Genomic DNA, 24,544 nt, shown 5'->3' on the forward strand with positions numbered 1-24,544 from the left:
ATCTCCATCTTAATGCTGGATTTTTAGCTAAGTAAGCTCAAAGCTCATTTTTTCGGTTGGTAAAATTTCCAATAAACTTAATAAAAGGTTCCTCTCTACGTATATTGAAAGAACAATCTCTTTCACTTCAGAAAAATTTGTTAAGTCAATATTTGTTTATTGTTTATTTAAGAAAGCTCCCTTTCTTCAAGCCATCTATGAGGTTAGGGTGCAGTCAATTTAGTTTGGTTTATTGAAAATCTAAACCATCGACTTCTCGGCATAAAAACCACAGTTAAAAACTTTAGGGGTAAATTTGTTGCTATTTAGAACACAGAATTGGGTCTCTAGAACACACCCGTGATTTCTAACAGCAGTAAAAAAAAAATTCAGATAGAAAGCCAGAAGCCAGATCATTGCCCCTCCATTTGGTCAAATACTGCCCTATGAAATAAATATTTTCATCTTAACGAATATTTCGTTCAAGTCTGATTTAGGTCATAGTAAAAAAAAAAAATCGTTTCTCCAAAGGGCAAGATCTGCACTGATAGGCCTTACTACGCTAGTAAAGGTGGTATTAGCAATATTTTTTAGACAGACATTCAATGGTTTCTTGTCTTTTCGATAAAATTTATGGCAAATTTCCAGAGCATTTCGCATTCAATCAGACCTACCAGCCAGAACTAACGTAGTGACGTCGCTTCGTAGTTTTCTTTATCATATATTAGTTTTTAAATATCTAAAACATAGTTTATACATATTTATAGTTTATACAAAAATATAGTTTATACATATTTATGGATTAGTTATAAAATAGTAAGGAGTAAGAGGGAGGGAGGGGGGGGGTATGAGAATTAATCACCATTTATCTGCTGACCTACTTTCCCAGTAATCTTGAAAAAGCAATTTAACTTCTCTCTTTGTGTACTGAAGATAAAAATATTCAGTTTTAACGAAATTTACATCATTAGAAAGTGTGAATTTAGTTTTTTTCTTTTATTAAATTCAGCAGAATTTTCGGCTTAGTTCAGGGAAGGGCGTTCCCTTCAAAATGGTCTAGCACACGTGCCAGGAACACAATTCAAAGAAAACATCATTTGAGTAATTTAGCAGCTTCGGGAGTTCCCGATGGTGCTAGCCACTTTAACTGAAAGCGTCACGACAGGGGACGTAAAACTTCACTGTTTTTTCAGCCAAATTTCATAGCCAAATCAGAGATTCTCAATAGTTCTCGATGGTAGCTAATCCCTTCTTAGAATTCGCTAATGGGCCCTTTGTCTTTGAGACGATCAGCCAACACAAAGGCTAACAAAATGACTCTATGGTATCAAATTCTCTTAAGCATCCATATCTGTGGAGTTATGTCCGTTTTAACTCTACAGGATATAAAGTCAATCAATACCAAAGTCAGATCGATTCTAATTTTGAAGCCAAGTAAAACAAAAGCAGATCAAATTTGAAGCCAAAGAAAGAATAAACACAAGAACAATTTTGATTCTGCATTAGTACAGCTAAATTCATCAGTTAAGCAAATAAAACCAGTCGTATTATCAGAGATACTCTTTTTTGTTTTTATTTCTTAAGGATGAGGTGAGGAGGAGGGGTAATAGTCAAAAATTCCCCAACAAGAAGCCAAGATTACAAACAAAACTTAGTCCATACCAAAAAACGGTATTCCATTCACGCATACATTATATAAATTATGAACTGCAGCGGAAAAGCCGTGGCCTTGGCTTAAAAGATCTCCTTACATATCCCTGCCCTTTGGAAACATACCTTGCTGAAACCATAAAATGAGAGTGCTGCTGGATTGGTTGAGGATTTTTACGAACATTTTGATAGAAATTCTTCTGACGAATGGTCTGAACTATGGTTTTGAATTCCCGAGACCTATTTCTCAGTGCTGATTCATTTGCCAGGCTAGCATAAGACGCTTCTGAAAATAGACAGAATTTCATCACAACTTATCTTTCACCAAAGAAATAAACATCTTGAAAAAGAATTACACATATTTTTTTTATCATTTGAGGGGCTGCCTACCCTCAGCCGCCTGGTGTATAACTTGGAGTGTCAAACCTTCCCCCGTGCATGGCACACTTCAACTCCTGCATACCTCTTCGGGCGAGACATGACAAATTTTTGCCAGTATGGCGCAACACCTGACTTACACAGATCTTTAATGTGGGCACCGTCATGGCACCTTTGACACCATCATGACAATATAGCAGCGTATCTGAAGATCTTAAAAATCTAGAAGTTTCGTCGAATCTCATTTCTGTTCTCCAAAAATGCATCAAATTAAATTTTACGCTCTGGAATGGTTCCGCCTTTAATTACTAACTGAACATTACTATTATTAACGTTATTTTTACTTTAACTAATAATTAATTCTAAGCATTGCTTTATTATAAGACCATCATCCACTTTATAGGTGTGAATCGATAAAACATCAGGAGACTAGTCAAAGGTGGCATATAAACAAGGTTTTATTTTTCTGAGGGGGATGGGGTAATTTATAAGAAAAATATAAATAGGGGATATAGTAAAATTCTAAGATTTATAAAAAAAAGGATAGAATAAGTGTGCATAAATACACAGAATGGAGACATCTGGTATTATTTTCTATAATTTTGCAAGAGATATGAGACAACCCTTTAATTTAGCGCAGATTTATTTTAAATAATAAGAACAGAGAAATAAACCTGCGATTACTCCTTACCTTATATAAAAATAATAATAATATAAAGTTCGTTAGGTACTCGACGTTTTTTATTTTTGAACTACACGGGTTATATTTACAGAAAATATAGCCAATTTTCAAAGTAATGATTCCAACAGTCAATTTAGTCAAAGAAGATGTTTAACTTCTTGACTACTAATATGATATCAGTTTTTAGGGCCTCTGCCGTCCAAAGCTAACAAGAGCTAAAAGCTCATATGGCACTTGTGACGAGGTCGGAAGAGCCAAGAGCCAAGAACTCATATGATATGAGCTCTAGCAAAAATCTAAGAATCAATAGATTGCTTTAAAAGGAAAATCAAAGGCTTAATCCCGGTCGGAATTTAAAATAAGAGCTCTGAGTCAAGGGGTCCTTCTAAATATCAAAATTAATTAAGATCCGATCACCCATTCATAAGATGTCTCGTTTTTAACGTTTTCCAAGAATTCCGGTTTCCCCACACCAAATCCCATGAATGTCACTGGATCTGGTCGGGATTTAAAATGAGAGCTCCAAAGCAAAAGATCCTTCTATATATCAAATTTCACTCAGATATGATCATCCATTCGTAAGTCACAAACACCTCATTTTTTTCTAATTTTTCCGAATTACTCCCCCCTTCAACTCCACCAAACAGAGCGAATCCGGTCCGGTTATGCCAGTCACCTATCTTGGACTTGTGCTTATTCTTTCCACCAAGTTTCATCCTGATCTCTCAGCTTTAAGTGTTTTCCAAGATTCCCTCCCCCCTAATGACACTGGATCCGGTCGGGATTTAAAATAAGAGATCTGAGTTTCGAGGTACTTCTAAAATATGAAATTTCATTAAGATACGATCTCTCTTTCGTAAGTTAAAAATACCTCATTTTTTCTATTTTTTAGAATTAACCCTCCCCCCAACTCCCCCAAAGAGAGCAGATCCGTTCTGGTTATGTCACTTCCGTATCTAGGACTTGGGCTTATTTTTCCTACCAAGTTTTATCCCGGTCCCTCCACTCTAAGCGTTTTCCAAGATTTTAGGTCCCCTCCCAACTTCCCCTTTACCAGATCCGGTCGGGATTTAAAATAAGAGATCTGAGTTTCGAGGTCCTTCTAAATATGAAATTTCATTAAGATCCGACCACTCCTTCGTAAGTTAAAAATACCTCATTTTTCTAATTTTTCAGAATTAACCTTCTCCCCCCCCTAACTCCCCCAAAGAGAGTTCCGGTTATGTCAATCATTTATCTAGGACTTATAATTATTTTTCCCATCAAGTTTCTTTCCGATCCCTCCACTCTAAGCGTTTTCCAAGATTTTAGATCCCCCTCAATTCCCCCCAATGTCACCGGATCTGGCCCGGTTATCAGGTCCCACTCCCTCTCTTGCATGTCCTTTCAGCCCGCTTTTTTCATTTGTTTCGTTTTTTTCATTTGTTTCGTTTTTTTGTCTTCTCGCGTTTTCAGGGCACACTCTAGTAGGGAAAATGTCTACAGAATCCTTTGCAGCCACCGCTCTCTGTAAGCAATCGGTGGCCTGTTTCAAGAGGGCATCACCGTTTCCTCGTTTTTCAGAGGCCTGCTTTTCTTGCAATGATTCCTCAATTCTGTCTAGCTCTCTTTTTTTTTTTAGTTAGAGATGTCAACTAGGTTCAGCTCCCTGTCTTTCTCTTGGTCTTGGGTGCTTTAAGCAGCAGCTTGTTCTTTTGCCTTACCCTCTACATAGTCTTGGTATTTTGACCAAGACGACCTAGCCAAAGTCGACATTTATTTGGGAATAGAAAAACTTTTAGGATTACCTCCTTATGTGTTCAATTCAACAATCATACATGTCTTCTCATCCAAAACTCTTTCTGACAAGGAGGCTCTGTCCAGCGTAAGAAGTCTTCTTGGGAGCAAAAAAACGTCTTTGTCAGCAATGCCATACAATAATGTCAATGCAGCTTTTTCAAGATTCGACAAAAGGGTATACTTTTGCCCACTAAAAGCATCCATTATAGAGAAGATTTGATGCCAGTAATGCTCGACGCGTGATGGCGTTGGCTCTACAGAGTTCTCGGCTGGCATCAATATCTACTCACTTCTAACATCGTCAACACTTACTCATACTGGGAACTCTTGAGCTAGCACAACTATATTTGATAGACTTCCAGCTCTTTTCCTTTTCGTGGGATTAAGGCATCTAAGCGCTTCGAGAAGGCTATTAGAAGAGATGAGGCACTTCTTGATCAAGTGTTCAAGCAGCTGCCTTGAAATGCCTTTAAGCCCTTCGACGGAACCCTTGTCTTTCTGCAAAGGTGAGTTTCTGAGCGTCTAACACAAAATCCACCTTCTCACCTACAATAGTGTCCTGCAAATAGTTGTCCAAGTTCCCAAGCAAACTGATAGAAATTTCATCAGCAGACATGAGAATGCCGGTTTCAGAAGTCTTACCAAAATAGTTAGAAGTAAGTCTTTCAGCTCGGCATGAAGAGCGTGCACCAGGGGTTCGTCTATCAAAAACGCTGCTGTGAATTTTGTAAAAACCTCAGACGATGAATGTACGAATTCGAGTTCTGCAAGCATTCTTTCTTTTTAAGGTATTTTACCACCTTGAGGTACTTTGCTGACGATACGACATTCTACAATTATTTCTCTGATAGTACATAATGCAAAAAGAAAGAAAGAAAAAACAGTCCAAGAGTGCCAGCCACTGATCAATCACTTGGCAAACAGCAGGACCCAACGTCAGCCACCTTGTTGGGACGTGCTGAAGCAAATTATTGTATGGAACGCCTTTCTTTTTTCGACATTTTTGAAAATCCTCACATCATGCAGGGCAGCCAAGGAAAAAATGCTTCAAGATGAAAACAAAGTTCGATGACTCCTCGCCAAATTCCTGGAGCCCTTTCTTGAATGCATTGTGCACAGCATGTGCGTTACACATTCCGATGTTTACAATCTCTTTCAAAGACTTTTCCTTCCTCAATGCAATCATTTGTGACCATACCTTTTTATTGACATTCGGCCCATTGATACCCATTATTATTATTCTTTCAAGAGGTAAATTATCGCTCCAAATGCATGACATCAGTTTTCTTACAATATCTCCACCAGTTGCATGTCCCATGAAATACGTCACCAAATTGCGGGGCACACCTTGATCTCTTAAAGAGGACCAAAAGTGCATTCTAATCTATAGCTCTTTTTTTCCTTCACTGTTTGTGGGTTCGTCTTATTCAAGAACAAAGTGAGCTTTACCTGTGTCCTTCATAAAAATCTGTTTATAGTGTAGGTGAAGTGCATCAGTTATCAAGTACATAGCTTTCATGGCATTCAGCGACATCCCCAGCGGTAGCTTACCAGGGAACAAGGCTTCAAAGACATCAATGATCCCACCACACAAAGTTGCATACATAGAAGGGTGCAAGGATTTGAGTACCCATATGATTTGTGCTTTGTATGTAGCATTTTTGTCATAAAGTATCTCAAGTGTTTCACATCAATTGCTAGCTGATGGCTCTTCCGATTGGAACTGTTGCCTAGCAGATCCATATAATCGAACCATTACGACAGCTATGGTTTTCCTGCATATTTTGCAGTAAATAGAAAACTCATCATCATCAGCCCTACATTAGTCGTTTATCTTTCTGCCACTCCTGTCTACTTTAGTTAACCAGGAGTAACAAAATTTGAGGTTGCCCATTGTCTTTCCTAAATACACTTGGGAGAACTTAAAGACAACTAGGTTTGAACAGAGCAGGAAAAGCACTGAGTACAAGATTTTTTGTCATCTCCATCAACCTGCAAATAGTTTATTAACTAACTTTAAGAGGGAGAGAATATGTAACTTTTACCAGTGGAATGCAAGTCAATTCAAACAAATTCATACTGGTATAGTTCATTTTATGAAGCTACAGGACATTATCTATCCTTGAACACTACCATGATATGACCAATCCATCCCATCCACCCTATAGGCAAACATACTCTCTATCTTTGAGCAGCAACACAATGTGACCCATCTATACAAACCCCCGTATAGGCCAATTTTTTGCCGTTATTTGCTGCCTATGCTTATGACAGTTAATAGACACTTTGACCAAAGACAAAGTTCCAATTGTTCCAACCATGCTCCCAAATAGGGAATTTTAGGGACTTTGGAGGAGTTAAGGGACTTTCCAAACAAAAGAGACTTTAGGGACTAATTCCGAGCCCTGTATACCACTGAATTCAGCTCAAAGAGGCAAACCGAATGGTGAATGCAAGAATGTCCTAATAAAATCTCTTGCAAGATTTTTCTAGCAAAAACAGTACTAGGCTATTAAAAAAGCTAGCTTATCCAGAAAGTCACATCTAGGATTCCAAAGAAAACTGAGAAAAGTTATTTTTTACCCAACAACGAATTCAGGTATACAGCAAAATAACAGTTTTTAGAAAAAAAAATAAATAAAAATGTAACTGCAGTTTGACTGTATTACATTCTCGAGATACTTAGATTTTCTCAAAATATTTCATGTCAGTCCTTTTAAATCCACCAAAGCAGGCTCATATACAGTAAACTTTGTTCAGGGAGGTAGGCAACCATAAATTCTGTTTATTGGAAACTTGAATGAGAAGTGCCAAGATTTTCAAATTTTTTTTTTCAAAATTATGGAAAAGGATTGGGGCCAAAGGCCCTCCCTTGAATTTGGCCTAGCTCCAAAGGGCTAAACTGGTTTGTATCTATGAAAAAAAAATCACGTCTCCTTTAGTGATTGGCAAAATACTTGTTAATTGAAGTTTTTAATGCCAATCATTTACAACACTTGGAAGGTATAAAAATATACCTAATTTAAAACAGGAAAACACATTAATAGCAAGACTCATAGATGCACACAGGTCTGACATTTATGATATAAGGGTTCCAAGGATTTCCTCAATGAGGGGGGGGAGGAGTGTTAAAATGTGCAAAAATTAAATTGTCAGACCAAAGTTTTCTAATTATTCTAGGAGGGACAAGAAGTCTATATGATCAATCTTCTGTTTTTTCATGTATTTTTTTTTGTAGCACTTTAAAATTTACGCAAGCAACAATAACAAAAGATATTCAAACTTGCTTCTCTCCATATCCTCGTCAGAGCTAGGGCTAAGTTCCTGTTCTGAGCTACTGAAGTCCTTCAGTTGACCAGGAAGCAGCTCGTCGGTCTTTTTGTGAGAATAAGAATTCTTAGCAGGTAAGAAACTGTTGACAATTGTTGGTAGCTGAGAAGTGTTACTTATGGCTCCAAGAAATGGGATGCTTATTATTATATCTCTATTCTGTGTTTGAGTTGAATCAGCAGAGTCTGAGTCAACTCTCCTTCTTCTGGTAGTCATTCAGTAGAACTAGAAAAAAGGAGAAAAAGTACAATGTATAAATCAATAATATATTTCCATGCTATTAAAACCATATAATTGCAGTATTAGAGCTCAAATCTTCAGAAAGTGTATCCAGAGCAAAATGTTGACACCAGGAATAGAATTTAATGGAAGGGAAAACCTTGGGCACAGTCACTGGGTTTAGGATAATCAAGGATGTAGAATGTACCAATTTTTATACACTTGATACTTTTACCTTCTTTAAGAGGAAGACAGAGGAGAGAGAGAGTGTGTGTGTGTGTGTGAGAGAGAGAGAGAGAGAGAGAGAGAAGAGAGAGAGAGAGAGAGAGAGAGAGAGAGAGAGAGAGAGAGAGAGAGAGAGAGAGAGAGAGAGAGAGAGAGCCTGCTAAATGTGGCCTAACCATCTTAACCTTACTTTTGTTACAGCCCTAGAAAGAGGGATAAAAATCCAAATTTTTTGTAAAGTCAATTGGTTGATACATGGCAAATCAAATGAGTACCTAAAACTAGCTTTAGACAACTTCTCTAGAGAGCATTAGCATGTCTTCCTCAACCTATCAAAGTGACCATGTTTCAGACCCATGCTTGACTACCATCATAATTGTATCCCAGCCACCCTCCCCCTCTCCCTAATGGATTCAGATATCAACATAGGCTACATAAAGTTTCCATTTTTTTCCAATCAGCCTCATTTGGAAATTGGACCAACTTTTGACAGGAGATAAGCATACAAACTAATGCAAACTTTTGTACATAGCTCAGAACTGTATCTTGCCCTATTATTATTATTATTATTTTTATTGAACTTCATACAAAAAGCAAATGACAGAGCACTACAAAGAAAAAAAGAAAAAACTAAACAAAAGTAAAATATCACTATACAACTATGACAACAGAACTAGAGTTGAAGAAGCCAGCCCTAAGCCCATCTTGAAATTTTTTATTGCGTTTTTTCGTAAGTTTAGCAACATCTATAGTAGATCTGCTATGCACAGACTATTGATGAGCTTTGAATTGCATGTCCAAATGGTCTATCTCAGTATGTATTTCGCAAAATGAAAGAAAGTGGAGCGATTTTCAATTTATCAAGAGTAGTGAGAATCTTTGAGAAGGGTGCAATATAGATGATTTGGGGGAGAGCATATGTGTTTTACAGCATTGCAAGATAACAGCAATAGAAAAGAAGCTTGGCAGAAACTATGGAAGCATATGAAGCTTATATGCAGTGTTTGATGCCTTCTGTTAGGAGATGACAAGTATGAGAAATGGTATGTCCAACGGGAATACCAAGATAAACGATTTGGTCAGAAGGGCAGATCTTTGAATTCCCAAGTACAATTTCCTTTCATGAGGAAGTGGGCCTTTCAAGTTGAAAACACTATGTTGGACTTTAAAGGGTTAAATTCAAGACCACATTTTAAGTATTCTGCTTGCAGTTTTTAGAAAGTTTCAAAAATTTTGTCCAGATTCTGGCTGATGTTAAAAATGTCATTAGCCTAAGTGACTAAGGATATATTAAGGCAAGAAAGAACACAAGACATCTTGCACTGGTCCTGAGCTTTGAAGACACAGTTATTGAAATAACAAGATAAGGCAATTGCACCTTGCCTGGCTCCTCTCAGAACTGGAACAGTTCAATCCAGTGGCCTTGCCATTTCTTCTTGCTTAGGAGGAATTTTACGACAGACTTGGGTGTGCAGAGTGTTAATTCCATCTACACCTTGTGAAAGCTTTGGCTTAAGACACATAATAGCATCAGTCATAGACATTACAGATACTGTAAAATCAGAGTCAGAGATGCATGCAAAAATTAGTGAAGCTCTTCAGCATATTTGTGTTCAAGTTGGGGGGTCTGGTGGAGGGAAACTGACCTCATAGTCTGGTGGAGAGAAATTGACCTGAAAGAAAGAATACCACTGAGATAGAGGAACATCTGCAGTGCAAAGGGGGGAGGTTTTTGGGATCCTTGGACAGAGTGTTGACCAAAGGAAATGGAGGTTATCTTTGATTTTTTTTAGCTGACTGTTCTGTGATTTTCTTGTGGTGGTTCTGAAGTTCCTTGCCAAACTTTTTCTTTGTTGCAATGCAGATGGAATTAACAAGTCCTGACTGATTGGTTGCATTCAATCCACTGATGTAGCCAAAACTTTGCTGAAACACAAGATTGGGAGATACTTTGATTTTCACACCACTTAGGAACTATTCCTGGATGACAACACTTCAATAGAACAGCACAAGGTTCTGCATATTGTAAAGCAAAGCATATCTCTGCACAATAAATATCAAGAAGAATGCATTTTTCCTCAGGAGGCAGCTGTGAGTGTTTGATTAGCAGGACAAACAGTAACTTAATCTTGGAGAGGATTGTAGAAACACTACCTCAATACACTTTTGGGCTGATTAATGCCATATTATGTATATATGATGAATTTGGTGTTTTTGGGTGACTAGTAGGTATCTGAGAATTTGTATTTGGTGAGAAAGAAAACAATACAGACAGGTCATCAGATATTAAATAATAACAAAAAAACCTTTGGTTGAGAGACAACTAAGGAGGGAGAGGTAACTACATGGTCTATGTTGGATGTGGACAAGGAATTGTAAATGCATGTGAAATCTTGGTCTTTATCAACAACATTCAAATGATTATTGAATATTTCACCAATCAGGGAAGAACAGGCAGATGCAGCAGTTAGGTTATGGTTGAAATCTGCAATAATTGGATATGCAAAATTACTAGAAATATTGCTTGAAATGCTTCCACAGAAGTTTTCAGAGACACATAATTGTGAAACAATAGACTGTTATATTGGATAAAACACTGATCAGGGATCAAATGTTTTATTAAACTCTGATCTCTGCTCTATACCAAATATTTATTCTTTTTATTATCTTGAAAAGTGATGTGGTCAGGTGAAAACTTCTGGGAATAAATCCAGAGCTCAAGTGATGCCCTCAAAGGTCTTTACATCACACACCTCTACTCTTTCACTATCCTGACTCAAAGATTTTGAATGATTGAGAAATGGGTCTCAAATTTGGAAAAAAAAGAAGAATTTAATATGGCTTAAATCCTATTCAATCTTTGGAACTGTATTTCACTTAAACCAGAATCAGAGAAAAACATATATTTTTAAAAGTTAAGACAGGCACAGACCTGTCTTATATATAATTTTCTAAGCCTCAGAAATAGAGATAAAATAAAGTTAAGATTTTGAAAACACTAGAAAAGTTATGAAGCTCAAAAACTTATGTTGACCCATGTATATCCTGTAGTTCTATATCCACTTACATAATGAAAAAACATGTTTTTTCAGCTAAAAGTAAGGAACAGCATTATATTTTCAAATGAACAGAAATGCTTCTATGCTCAGGGGGAGGGGGGCTGCCCCTTCCTCAACCCAAAAATATATATATGTATACATACATGTATATATATATATATATATATATATATATATATATATATATATATATATATATATATATATATATATATATATATATATATATATATATATATATTTGTAAGTTTGTCTGCATATGTGTGTTTGTTTGTCCACACATGACGTCTGAAAAATAAAGAAGAAAAGTAAACTAAAAAAATTAAAAAAAAGGTAAAAAACTAAAAAAAAAACTAAAAAAGAAAAACTAAAATAAGAGAAAAACTAAAAATAAAAAACAAAAAAAGAAAAAGACTAAAAAAGAAAAAACTACAAAAAAGAAAAACTAAAAAAGAAAAAAAAACAAAAAAAAAGAAAAAACCTAAAAAGAAAAAAATAAAGAAAAAGAAAAAAAATAAAAAAGGTAAAAAACTAAAAAGAAAAAAAACTAAAAAAGCTACAAAACTAAAAAAAGAAAAACTAGAAAAGAAAAAAAAAGAAAAAACTAAAAAAGAAAAAAAATAAAAAAGAAAAAACAAAAAAAGAAAAACTATACAAAAAAAAACTAAAAAAAGGAAGAAAAACTAAAGTAAACAAATTAATAAAAAGAAGAAACTAAAAAAGTAAATAAATTAATGAAAAGAAGAAAAAAAAAGAAAAACTAAAAAAGAAAAAAAAAGGAAAGAGAAAACTAAAAAAGAAACTATATCTATATATATAAAAATAAGTTGTATGTATGCATGTTTGTTTGTTTGTGGGTATGCATATGTTGTCATTATAACTATATAAGGCTTAGTATATGACAAGATTATAAGATGACACAACAGACCAGTACACAAATGACAACCAGGACACAGGGAATATAAATGACAACCAGGACACTCAAGGAGAAATTACAGACTGGGACACTGGGACACAAATGACAACTGAAAACAGGGAATATAAATGACGACCAGGACACAACTACAACAGGGACACCAGGGGGCACAGGGGGGATATATAAATGACAACTGACTAGCAATCATCATCAACAAAGCTCAAGGGCAATCATTAGAAAAATGCAGTATAGATCTGAATATGGTTTGTTTTTCCCAATGACAATTATATGTTGTATGTTCAAGAGTCAGTAAACCTGACAATATATTTATATGCACAGACAATGGGACAGCAAAGAATGTTGTATATTTGCAAGTTTTACATAGTTAAAAACATATATATATATATATATATATATATATATATATATATATATATATATATATATATATATATATATATATATATATATATATATATATATATATGGGACATAGTGACACAACTACAATGGTGCATAACAACTTACATGCGCAGGGGGGGGGGGGGGGGCTTGAGGGGCATGAAGTGCCCCCACCAACTAGGTGTTGGTGTGGCACAAAGCACCACACCAACAGCCAGTATATATATAAATATATATATATATATATATATATATATATATATATATATATATATATATATATATATATATATATATATATATATTATAAGGCATCCTAGCTGAGTGGGTTGGTGCACTGCTTTCTGGAGCCTTTGTCTGAGAGGGAGGGGTTTGAATCCTGGTGTACCCAATTATTTAGTTTGGAATGGGAGTCAGTGGTGTGACTGTATATATATACGCTGTTGCGATGGGGAGTAATGAGAAATTGGTTTGGAATGCGTTACTGAATTATGCTTTCCGTGCGATAAAAGCTGGTAATCGCTCGGAGGATATAGCGAAAAAAGCAGTCGAGTTTTTCTCAGAGGAAGCAATTGCAATGGCGAAGGAGTTATTGTGGCCCCTAGCAGGAATTACCACACGTGTTACTGCGCGATCGAAGAACACCGATGATATCCTGGACATATTAAAAGTATTTCGGGTTTGTGAAGATAAAAATATCTCGTTGCCGCGGTTTGTGATTTTCGAACCTGATGAAGTTCCGATAATCCCGGGAGAAGTGACGGCTACCCTAACCCGGAAAGTAAACGAATTGTGTGCTAAGTTCGATAGTTACGTGGATTCTAATCCCTCTCCTTCTGTCTCTGCTATGCCTGCGGCAGAAACCAACACGATCATGTCGAAACTGTCATATGCGGTTGTTTTGAAGAATCCCCCGAAAGATCTTTCGAACCCTTGCGCTCGGAAATCCTATTTGGACAGAGTATGTGGTGATACTAGTTCGAACATTGTGGAGCTGAAACCTAGGAAATCTGAATGGAGAGTAGTCTTGAACAACAAGAATGCTGCCGAGTCCCTGGCTGAGGCAGTGGGTAAAAGTGACTCAACTATAAGTGTTAAAGTAAAAACTCCCGCTTTCTTCGGAATAATCCGCCACGTTCCCACTGAAACTTCAGATGACGAACTGCGCTCAGTTGTACCGAACTGTGTTAAGGCCGTACAAATTGGTAGTACTCGGTCATTCAAATTACAGTTTGAAAGCAAAGCTCATCTCTTTAACGCAATGAACTCTCCGCCCATTTTTGGTTACGAGCGACTACCCATTACAGAATTTAAATTCTTACCGATGCAGTGCTACAACTGTCAGTCCTACGGACATGCAGCAAAATCTTGTGTAGATCCCCCGAAATGTTCAAAGTGCGGTGGAGATCATTCCAGCTCTCGGGACAATCCATGCCAAAATGCCCCCAAATGCGCTCTGTGTGGTTCTTCTCGACACCCGTGCTACAGCTTCCAATGTCCAGTAGCTCAGAAGCTAATTTCTAAACAATGATCGGTGATTCTATACGGGTTGTTTCATGGAACTTAAATGGTGGAGTGGTTGATAAAATGCCACTGTTAGAAGGATTGTTATGTTATAACGATGTACTCTGTGTGCAGGAACACTTCCTCTCGAATCAAGCCGTTAGTCTGCTTGAGCTAAACGATGGCGTCAAAGTATTTGCTACTCCTGCAAAGTCATCGGGCAGGGGAAGGCCGTCCGGTGGAATCGCCATTCTTGTTAGCAGCAGGTTAAATCCCATTCTGTATAAATCTTCAGACTTTTTTGTTGCTGTTAAGGTGCACAAAACTGTTATCCACTCTGTGTACATGCCAACAGACTACAGAGACAGTAAATCAGAAAAAAAATTTAGTGAAGCCTGCAGTAAGCTATCGAGTTCGGTGGGCAGCTGTTCTAGCCAGGGCCTTGAATGTATAGTCGCTGGTGACGTGAACTGTGACTTGACTGATGAGTCTAACGCTCGAGCACAGATCCTCCTATCTTCCTGTGACGGTCTTCGTCTTGCTAACAATGATCTGTGTTTTACTTATATCCATAACTCAGGCTCGACTTCATCTCTCGACTTCATGTTAAGTTCCATCCAATCTCCAGCTTGCGGCAATTCGCACGTAGATCTGAGCGTAAGCGCGTCTGATCACTTTCCAATTATAAACACTTTTCGAGTAATTCCTGCCTCTCCTAACCCCCCAACTAATGAAAAGAAGTGGAAAATCAAAACTAATTGGAGTAAAATTGACCTGGCTACTTATCATTACGTATTGGATGAGATTCTCACAAAGATTAAAGTGCCGTTCCAATTACTACAGCAGAGTGTATGTATTCAAGATGAAGAGAAACAGCTGCTACTAAACATCTACTGTAGTGAAATATCTCACGCACTGTTATCTGCCGAGGCCGCTGCGGTCCCCATTCGTAAAGTCCGAGTGGGAACGGAAATTCCAAAGTGGTCCGAAAACCCTGCTCTAAGTGAAGCATGTGGTCGTGCAAAATTTTGGCTTAGGCTCTGGAACGAGTGTGGTCGTCCGAAATCAGGTGTTGTAAATGAAGTTCGGCTGTTCAGCAAACGCAGATTTGCCAAGATTTTGTCTAAGCATAAATGTGAAGTGATCGATCAACATAGTCAATTGATAAGTAATGACCCAAATGCTGTGTGGAGATTTCTTAAACGTAATGGTGATCAGAATAGTGTTGAACCTGTGATCTCTGAGCAAGATTGGGTGTCCCACTTTACTTCTGAGTTCTCTCCACCCGAACAAGATCTTGAAGATAAATATGAAGTCGAACTTGATAAGTTCATGGAATTGCCTAGTTCTGGTGTTGGCTACATAGTAACTGTTCCTAATCTGATTCGTGCAATTTCAAAATTAAAAAAGAAACAATCGAAAGGTGTCGACAAGTTGTGTGGGTTGCATCTTGTACATGGTACTGCTGGTCTCCTGAGTCATTTAGAGCTTCTATTCCAAATTATCTTTAATTCTGGTCTCGTTCCCGACGTTTTTGGTACTGGAGTAATTACACCTATTTTGAAAAAAGGGAAAAATCCGTCTGAATGCGTATCTTACCGCCCTATAACTGTTTCGCCGGTTTTATGTAAGCTTATGGAATTGCTAGTTATAGATCATATTGCTTTTCAATGTTCTACCCCCGATAATCAGTTCGGATTTAAAAAAGGTGTTGGTCGCGAGCACGTCCATTATATTCTTGCTAATATATTAATAGAAGCTGATGAACTGAATGAATCCCTTATTCTAGCGAGTCACGATGTTAGACGTGCTTTTGATTCTGGGATACATCCCCAGTTATTAGTGTCTGCTCATAAACGTGGTGTGGACCGATCGGTTATTTTGCCTTTTCGGGATATGTATAAGAAGCTTCGAGTCCAAGTTAAAGTCCCGTCTCCTAACGGGCCGATTGTATTACCAAATGCTATTCCGGTTAGAAAGGGCATTAGGCAGGGTGCAATTTCGTCACCCCGGTTGTATAATAATAGTGTTCTCGAGGCCCAAAAGTTAGTGCAAATGAGCTGCATTTTCCGAGGTTTGGATGTAACATTACTTAATTACGCAGATGATATTTTTAATTTAAGTAGATGTTTGTCTCGTATTGAAGAAAATTTTCAGATTCTAGATGATGCTTATAGAGAGATAGGCCTATCTTTTAATGCAAGTAAAAGCGAGATTGTTGCTTTCAATAGGAGAAATGCAGATTGTATAGATCTTGCTTTCAAATTTGGTGCTCAAGAGGTTCCACTGTCTGACTCCATAATGTACTTAGGAATGCCTATAGGTCATAACATGGCATCTACACGTGCTCGCCAAATAAGTAATTTCGCAGAAAAGGCACGTAAGGCTTACGGGGCGCTATCTTCAACTAATGCGAAATATAATCGACAAATTCGAGCTAGGCTATATAATGCACTGGTGATCCCACACTTTCTGGCTTTATCACCGTTTTGGCATATATTTAGTGTTAGTGATAAAAGAAACCTTCGATCACTTTTTTACAAATATGCAAAGTTTCTTTTAAATACCCCACCGTGGGTTAAAAATTCCAAGATGTCTGCAAGGTTCGGTATCACAGATCCGATTGCTGCTGTGACGAAACGTCGTTCTGAATTTTTGGGGTCGCTTGGGCCTAGTAGTCTGGCAATTGCAATTCGTCCTTAGTGAGTTTTTGTAATAATGTTTTTATTTATTGGCGGTGTATCGTAACGTTTGTTTTTGTTTGTGCAGTTAAGTGTTTGTTTTTTTTTTTGTTTTTTTTTTTTTTCTTTTCTTCTTTGTACTCCATTCGTGCCATTTGTGGTTTTGTATCGAGTGGGTGAATAAAATTATCTATCTATCTATATATATATATATATATATATATATATATATATATATATATATATATATATATATTTATATATATTTATATATATATATATATATATATATATATATATATATATATATATATATATATATATATATATATATATATTTATATATATATATATATATATATATTCACAGGGCTAGGCATCAATGTAGAGTTGGGGCTGTTGAGAAGGAAACACTAGAAAAATTCAAATAAATCAGTAGCCCCAACCCCCACTAAAGAGCAAATATAGTCTAAATTATGTATCTTTTCTAGAAAGAAAGCTTAAGCAAATATAAAGTACCATTCTAGCTAGATATGGATTGGAGTGACTAGAACATTGGCAGGAATGATATTATCCAGGTCTTCATAAAAATAGGGTCTATGTCACTCTTTTGTTTCAACTTAATGCCTATAAGAACCAGCATTTAAGCTAACTTTAAATTAATCCAGAAACAGATATTGTATTAAAAATGTATAATTTGGGCTATGTATTTGTGCATCAGGGGAGGAGGGATAGTGGTATAGTTGAATAGAGCAAAGTGTTTCTAAGAATGATATGAGTAAGTATTTAAGGATTTAAGGATTTGGTAAATATATCACAGTTCATATTAGCCTTTTGACTCACCAATAAAGCAAACACAGCATACCACTCAATGTCTTTTTTATGCTCTTTAAGCACTTTTTGACCAAACTATAAATAATTTTGGCACTGAGAAAACACAGTAATAGGCTATTTTGTTGAAAACAATGGATAACTCATACTGTCATTAAAAATTCATCAATTTTAAAAGCTCAAAAAGTGCTTAAATTTAAATTTGTAATAGAAGCAATTATTTTATTTGTAAAGAGCATAAAAAAGGCATCAACTGATATGTTCACTTTATTGGTAAATCAATAATATGAACTGTAATATATTTACCAAGTATTTTTTGAAGTTTTTATTTCAGAATTTTATAGTGTTGCTTTCTTCACAGCAACCAAATGTACACTGGACACCATCAAAGGGAGAGAATGCATTATCAGCAAAGTGACAATGATATTTAGAAAAAAGCATCTACTACTCAATATAGGCAGAGGAGGTCAACTGCTTAATATATACCCTGAAAAGGTAAATGAAACTTATTTGAAATTAATAGCCTACATAGTCAACAAAGTTATGAACATGGCCTAGTTTAAAGCTGCATCTGGTTCCCAATACTGGTTGGAGGGCTAGGGCATATTTTAGTGGGTACTCATTAGTACGTTAAAAAAAATAAAAAGGAACATCAGTTAGACTGACCCTCTTTTAGCAAGCAAATTAAATTACAAATCAAAATTTACAACTGATTGATCCAGTAGGTCAGTTCAAGTACACAATTAGCTTAGGATAGGCATTTCCATCGAATTTTTCTTGAAATTTAAATTGAATTTCACAATAGCTCCATAACTTACAAGGAAAATACAGAGGAGATTTTTCTTTAAAGCTCAACAGGCAGATTCATTCTTCTTCTTATTCAGCAGACGGGCTTTTCAGTTGATACTGAGGGTGTTCCAGGTGAAAAATCAAGTAACTTTAAAGTAACTAAAGAAGTTACTTGAATTTTACACAGGAACGGCTTATGAAGTAACTAAGGTCTTATTCAGATAGAAAAAAATATTATGACCAAGATTTTGATAACATTTGTTTTAGACTCATTTAGTCTGAATTTAGAATAACTTCCTGTGCATAAGTACTTGTAAATATTGTAGCTGAGGCCACCGACCAGTAGAGGAAACTCTTAGAATATTTTGGAACGAATCTTGAAATCAACAAAATTAGATACACTCTAAGGGTGTATGAATAGGATATTCTAGGCTAGTTGCATGTTTAAACTTATTTGTCTTGTGTATAGTTTAAATAACGTAACCTCTTGCCAAGATTGCAAAAAGTAGCTAAACTAGAATTTTACCACAATGATTTTTTCTGCATTGTTTCCTGATTGATTAAGCTAGCCTAACCTATATCTTAAATTTAACCCACTGTATAAAATTGACCTACATTGTTCACAAAAAGAAAAGCAGAATGCTGCATAAATAATTTAATGCCAAATTCATTATGGAAAGGTATTAATTTTGCAATAAATCTGTGGGCATTAACCTAGATTTGGTTTAAATATCCTGTTTCTATATTAATTTTTTGTGCATTAGTGTCTGAGATAGCATACAGTACTGTTGGTTATTGAAACTCTTTGGCTTAGGCCTATCACTTTCTTAAATTCAGTTGAACTATTAAGGTTAGAATTTTAGACTAGGCTAGTTAAAATTTCCAAATGATGGCCTTTTCACTAGGCTATCTTGAAAAGTATTTGAGCTTACTAAATGATTTTTTAATGATGGATCTGCATCAAATGAGAGGGAGTTCCCCTAGATTTGGCAAAATAATTTGGGAATTTTCATTGAAATATATATATTTTGGTACATCCATCAAGGAACCCCCCTCCTCAGATTTTCAAAATAAATTCCCTTCCCCCTCCCATTTACAGTTTTGTAAATTAGTGCCATTTGTGAATTAGCATAGCAGAAAGACTGGTTTTGTCCTGGATTTTGTTTTATTTTATACTTGACTGATTTCAGCTTATTCATAGAAAATGTAAGGGTTTCATGTCTTCATTTTTATGGAATTCGTTTTTTTATTTATTTGCATAATTTTATAGTATTTGCTTATGAATAGGTTAAACTTGTATCAGATCAAAGGTATAAGCTATATAAAAAATGCCAATTTTTCATGATAATTAAAAATGTTTTCTTGGGCATTAATTTGTGAACACAGAACATTTTGTTGTTAGGGCAATATGATTTTCAGAAACTTGTTTAATAACCAAATCAGGCTCATACTTAGGCCCATGACCTAAACTTAACAAGAGAAAGAAACAGAAACTTGCAGTAAGTGGATGACATATATTTGAAATATTCAGTTCACCAAGTTTAACCTTTATAAAGCAGAGTAGTGACAACACAGTTTTCAGTTTACTGTATTTGCTTCTACTTAAATCTAGGCTTTCTTTGAGACCACGGTCCAAGATAAAAATGATTTATTCAAAGCCCAATATAGGAACAAAATTTTACAGCCTCCATCAAATATTCCAAAATTCATGAAAAATATAGCATAGAGATGGGTGCATAAAAATTCATGGCTGATTTAGGATTTTTCTGTGAAGGGAAATTTCTCTCTTCTGACGGCTGTTCAAAAACTGTTGTCTTTTGATAGGTAGAAAACAAAAATAACTGAACCTATAGACTTTGTATGCATTCCTTTCATCTCTAATACTTGATACTCTTCAGAACACTCACTAATATTGAAACAGATATCTTACAGAATCCTAAAATATCAAATAACTTCAAAAATTCAATAGATTATCTCAGCTAGAAACAATTTTAGATTTTACAATTTTACAGCTTTTTTCAAATCTTCATACAATGAACTCTGCCAGTGGTACATCAGAAATGACACAACATTATTTAGTTCTACAGTTGCTTATTGATGAAATAATGGATACTGATGTAGGAACAGATGAAAATGAAGAAAAATGGTGGTAAGTTGTAATATAATATTCAATTTAATCCTGCAAGTTATTATTTTTCTAGACACAATCTTGTATATTCAGGTATGGACAAAGTTCCAAAGCTGCCAATAGCACAATTAAATAGAATTCCAAAAGCTGCTGACACTTTAGCAACAACTGCCAAATAGCATTACTACTTAGCTACCCCATTTTCTCTATTGTGGGGTATATGTATAAATGAATGTTGGAGTGGAGACAAGTATTATGTTGACTAATAATTTGTATTTTTTTTTTATTTCATAGAAACAGTTTTTTAGGACCAAGAAAAAAGGATTATGATTTTATTTAAAATACATTATTTTGTTTTGCTACAAAGTCATTTATTGTTGTAACCTGCAATTATGATGTTATTCATCATCTTGTATATAAAGATGTCATCTTGTATACAATCATTGTGAGTCTTTATTTTGATGTGCATATTTGAAGAAAAAGTTTACCATATATATGGACCAACTAACCCAATAGGAACATTTTGACTAAATACCTGACAGCCTGTACAACTAACAAGTCTCTTTTTGCTTCCTGGCTTTTGGCTATGGTCTGTTTTATGCTTTCTATTTAGCTAATTTTGTTTTGCTGGTTAAATAGCAGAAATATTCTTTATTTGACTATATTTTTGAGTTTAGGCTATTTAATGGTTTTCATTTAGTTATTTTCTTTTTTCCCAAGAAAGAATGTCGGTTAAATAGCAGAAATAATCATATAGGCTACATCACCTATCACTGTCTTTGTAGAATAAACTTCTAATTTCTTGGAATTAATTTTTTCAGGTTTGGCATTAATAAATTTACTCATAGATAACATTGGCCTCCAAAATTACAGTTTTGAAAATTCTGTAAAGTGTTTTGCCAAGTTTCATGCTATTTGATATGTTAATTCCAAAAATGGTTCCCATCATTCCCATAATGTCAGGATTTTCTTGAAAAATACATATTATTTTAAACAAAACCCAATTTGGAAAAGAATGATGTTGCCCAATTTCTTGTGTACTATCTGGTAACATTAGTTTCACCCAAAGCCAATAATTTGTTATTTCTTTATATTACATAGAAACAGTTTTTTAGGACTTAAAAGTTTCTGATTTTATTTAAATGGCCCTTGTGTTTCAAGAGTTAAGACAAAAGGTCAAACTGTAGCATAAAGAGCAGAGTATTGTGGAGGGGAAATCAAATCACATAACTTTTCCTAGCTAGAATTTCCTCTTTGTGGAGAATTTTTCCTGCAGAAAATTCTCCCATCAAATATTTTTTTTTTCCTCAGAAATGCATTGATAAGCATCTTATCATTTTGGTTATGGATGCAGTTGTTGGCTTGTTGCAAAATTAAAAAATTTCTGATGGAATGTAAACATTAACTTGCTTTTCTGAATTTACAACAAATTAGTGCAAACATAAATGCTTAATTTGGTGGTGTCCATTGTAATTCTGAGTAACTTGCAATATCAAGGATAATAACATCTTTGTTTTATTATACTTGACATCTAAAGTTTGTGTTTCCAAGATTTGTCAGGGGCTAGTAGCTACAGTAAATTCTTAAATGATTCATAAATGAGGGTGGCTTCCCTGTCCTTAATAACTCATTTTTCACCCTGAAGTTTTTAATATCTTATAAAAGTTTCTTAGGGGCCATTTTTATAAGGATTCAAGTTCAACTAAAATCCTTGTGAAACCAACAAAAGATGGATAAAATTCATCTTTTGTTCAACTTAGAGATGGGCTTCATAATCCAGTTAAAAATGCGGCAAAAAACATAATCCATCTCAGTGATACCTTAACTCATATAGCAAATTTCAAGCAGAACTAGCTTAGCCTACTAGCAGTTGTCTTTCATTTTGGAGAGGCCAGGCCACCCAAGCAAAATGAGCTGGTGGAAAACTATTAGGAAAGTTACTGTTTAGAGATTAGGATGTCACAAAATTAAGCATTCAATATGCTTGTTTGTAAATCTTAAGTAAATACAAACCCTGTTGGAATTTTGTTGATATCCATCTCACAATTAGTGTGTCTAAAGAAAGTTTCCAAAGAGCATTCAGTTTTCAGCATGCATTTTATCTTTATTGATGGTTAAAGAAAGCAATAGATATACCTGCTGTAGCTGATTAGTAATAAATAACTTGCTGCCTTTCTGCATAAAAATGTGCATTTTTATGTATAATGTATAGCTTTTAAAGTCATTAATTCCTGAGAAGCCCCTTCTCCAGTTATGCCAGCTTTATGGGTAGTAAAACCTTTTAAAAATAATCTGAAATAATTCTTTGGGGGTCCTTACCAGTGGCTTTCCTTTCTACTGCAATTAGTAATGGGTGAAATATATTGCAGTCACTAAAAATTTACAATCTTACCTATTTTACCACTATTAAGTTGCAAAAGGGGTGAACTAAATATTTACCATTGAATTTGCCACAAAAGAAATTTCTAGCTTCAAGAAATTCAATCATGCCTTTAGAACAAGGGATCCTAAGTTAGGTCAAAGTCTTAAAAATGTGCTTCTAGTATAAGTAATTTGTAAATAAAATTTTTTATCTTTCTAAAAATGAGACAAAAAAAATCCTGCAGAAAAGAAACAAGGAAGATTAATAAAGGAAGAAATACCATGGATGCCCATGAAATGTAAGATAGAAATGAACAAAACTTCAATTATGCATCTGTTTTCTTTAAACAGACAGGAGGAATAAACCTCCAAGCTTTGACAAATTCAATCTCACTTTTGGAACCAGGTATAAGACTAATTTCCAGGGAATGAAAACAGTAAATCCCTGGCTTTTGTATTGAAACAGGCAGTGAAGGGAATAAAAACACATTTATTGTTCTGCCTATTTGTTCAACTTCTCTGTCTGTTCTACAAATTCTGTATTATATTTATTTGAAAAAAAAAGGCAAAATGTCATAGATAAGATTTATTTGCAAAAAAGCCTGCAGGCCATAGCAAACACATGCAACTTTATACAAGCACCTAATTCCAAACAACTTAAAAAAGCAAACAAACTTTCAAACACTTTATGAATTCAGAAACACCCATAAATAAACTCTTACCAAGCTAACTCCTCAAACATGATTCCCTATGCTTAATCCCTAAACAAAGATTAAATAAAAAAAAAACTAGTTTTTTAAACTGAAAGTAAGGAGCAATATTAAAACTTAAAATGAACAGAAATTACTCCGTATATGAAATAGGTTGTCCCCTCTGCAATCCCTCACTCTTTACACTAAAGTTTTTAATTGTTTTAAAAAGTAGAATTGTGGCAAAGAATCAAACTTTAGCATAAAGAGCAAGGAATTGCAGAGGGGACAACCCATTTCATATAAAGAGTAATTTCTGTTTGTTTTAAGTTTTAATATTGCTCCTTACTTTCAGTTTGAAAAACTATTTTTTTTATTTGATTTCTGAACATTTTTGAATTAATGCATTTTTGATTTTGGCTCTCCGCACATAAATTATTAAAATGAAATTTGCATATTAATTTTTTTTTGGCTAAATGGCTTTCTCTTAGTTTTGATCAGATGATTTTGAGAAATAAGGGGTGGGGAAGGAGGCCTAGTTGCCCTCCAATTTTTCGGTTACTTAAAAAGGCAACTAGAACCTTTAATTTTTAACAAACGTTTTTATTAGTAAAAAATATACATAACTTAAGAATTAACTTACATAACAAACTTTTATACTCTTATATTTTTTTTATTATCTATATGAGGGGTTTTGTCCCCTTATTAATACCTCACCTTTTATACTAAATCTTAAGTTTTGTCCCAATTCTTTAAGAATGACCCCTGAATCAGAAAGGCTGTGGAATAAATAGTTGAAATTACCACCACTACTACTATATCATCTACAAATAATATACATGATAGCCTGAACCAATCCAAAGATACAAATGGGGCTCCATTATTTTTTCATAAAACTGTCTAAATCATTAACAAACAAGGAGAAAAGCTTTGGGGATAAAGT

The 24,544-nt window shown here is 35.0% G+C and overlaps 1 protein-coding gene across 1 annotated transcript in view; it reads right to left on the bottom strand.

Annotated features, from left to right (window-relative positions):
• The window catches only part of LOC136030380 (syntaxin-5-like), a 61,361-nt gene that overhangs the window by 28,724 nt on the left and 8,093 nt on the right, over window positions 1-24,544 (bottom strand). The window contains exons 2-4 of the mRNA XM_065709305.1: window positions 18,453-18,501; window positions 7,756-8,023; window positions 1,756-1,915 (exon numbers count right to left, since the gene is read on the bottom strand). Of these exons, the coding sequence (XP_065565377.1) occupies window positions 1,756-1,915; window positions 7,756-8,014 (419 nt within the window). The 5' untranslated portion in view covers window positions 8,015-8,023; window positions 18,453-18,501. The remainder of the gene's footprint in view (window positions 1-1,755; window positions 1,916-7,755; window positions 8,024-18,452; window positions 18,502-24,544) is intronic.

Source organism: Artemia franciscana, chromosome 8, assembly GCF_032884065.1.
Source record: "Artemia franciscana chromosome 8, ASM3288406v1, whole genome shotgun sequence".
Lineage (NCBI taxonomy): Eukaryota > Metazoa > Arthropoda > Branchiopoda > Anostraca > Artemiidae > Artemia > Artemia franciscana.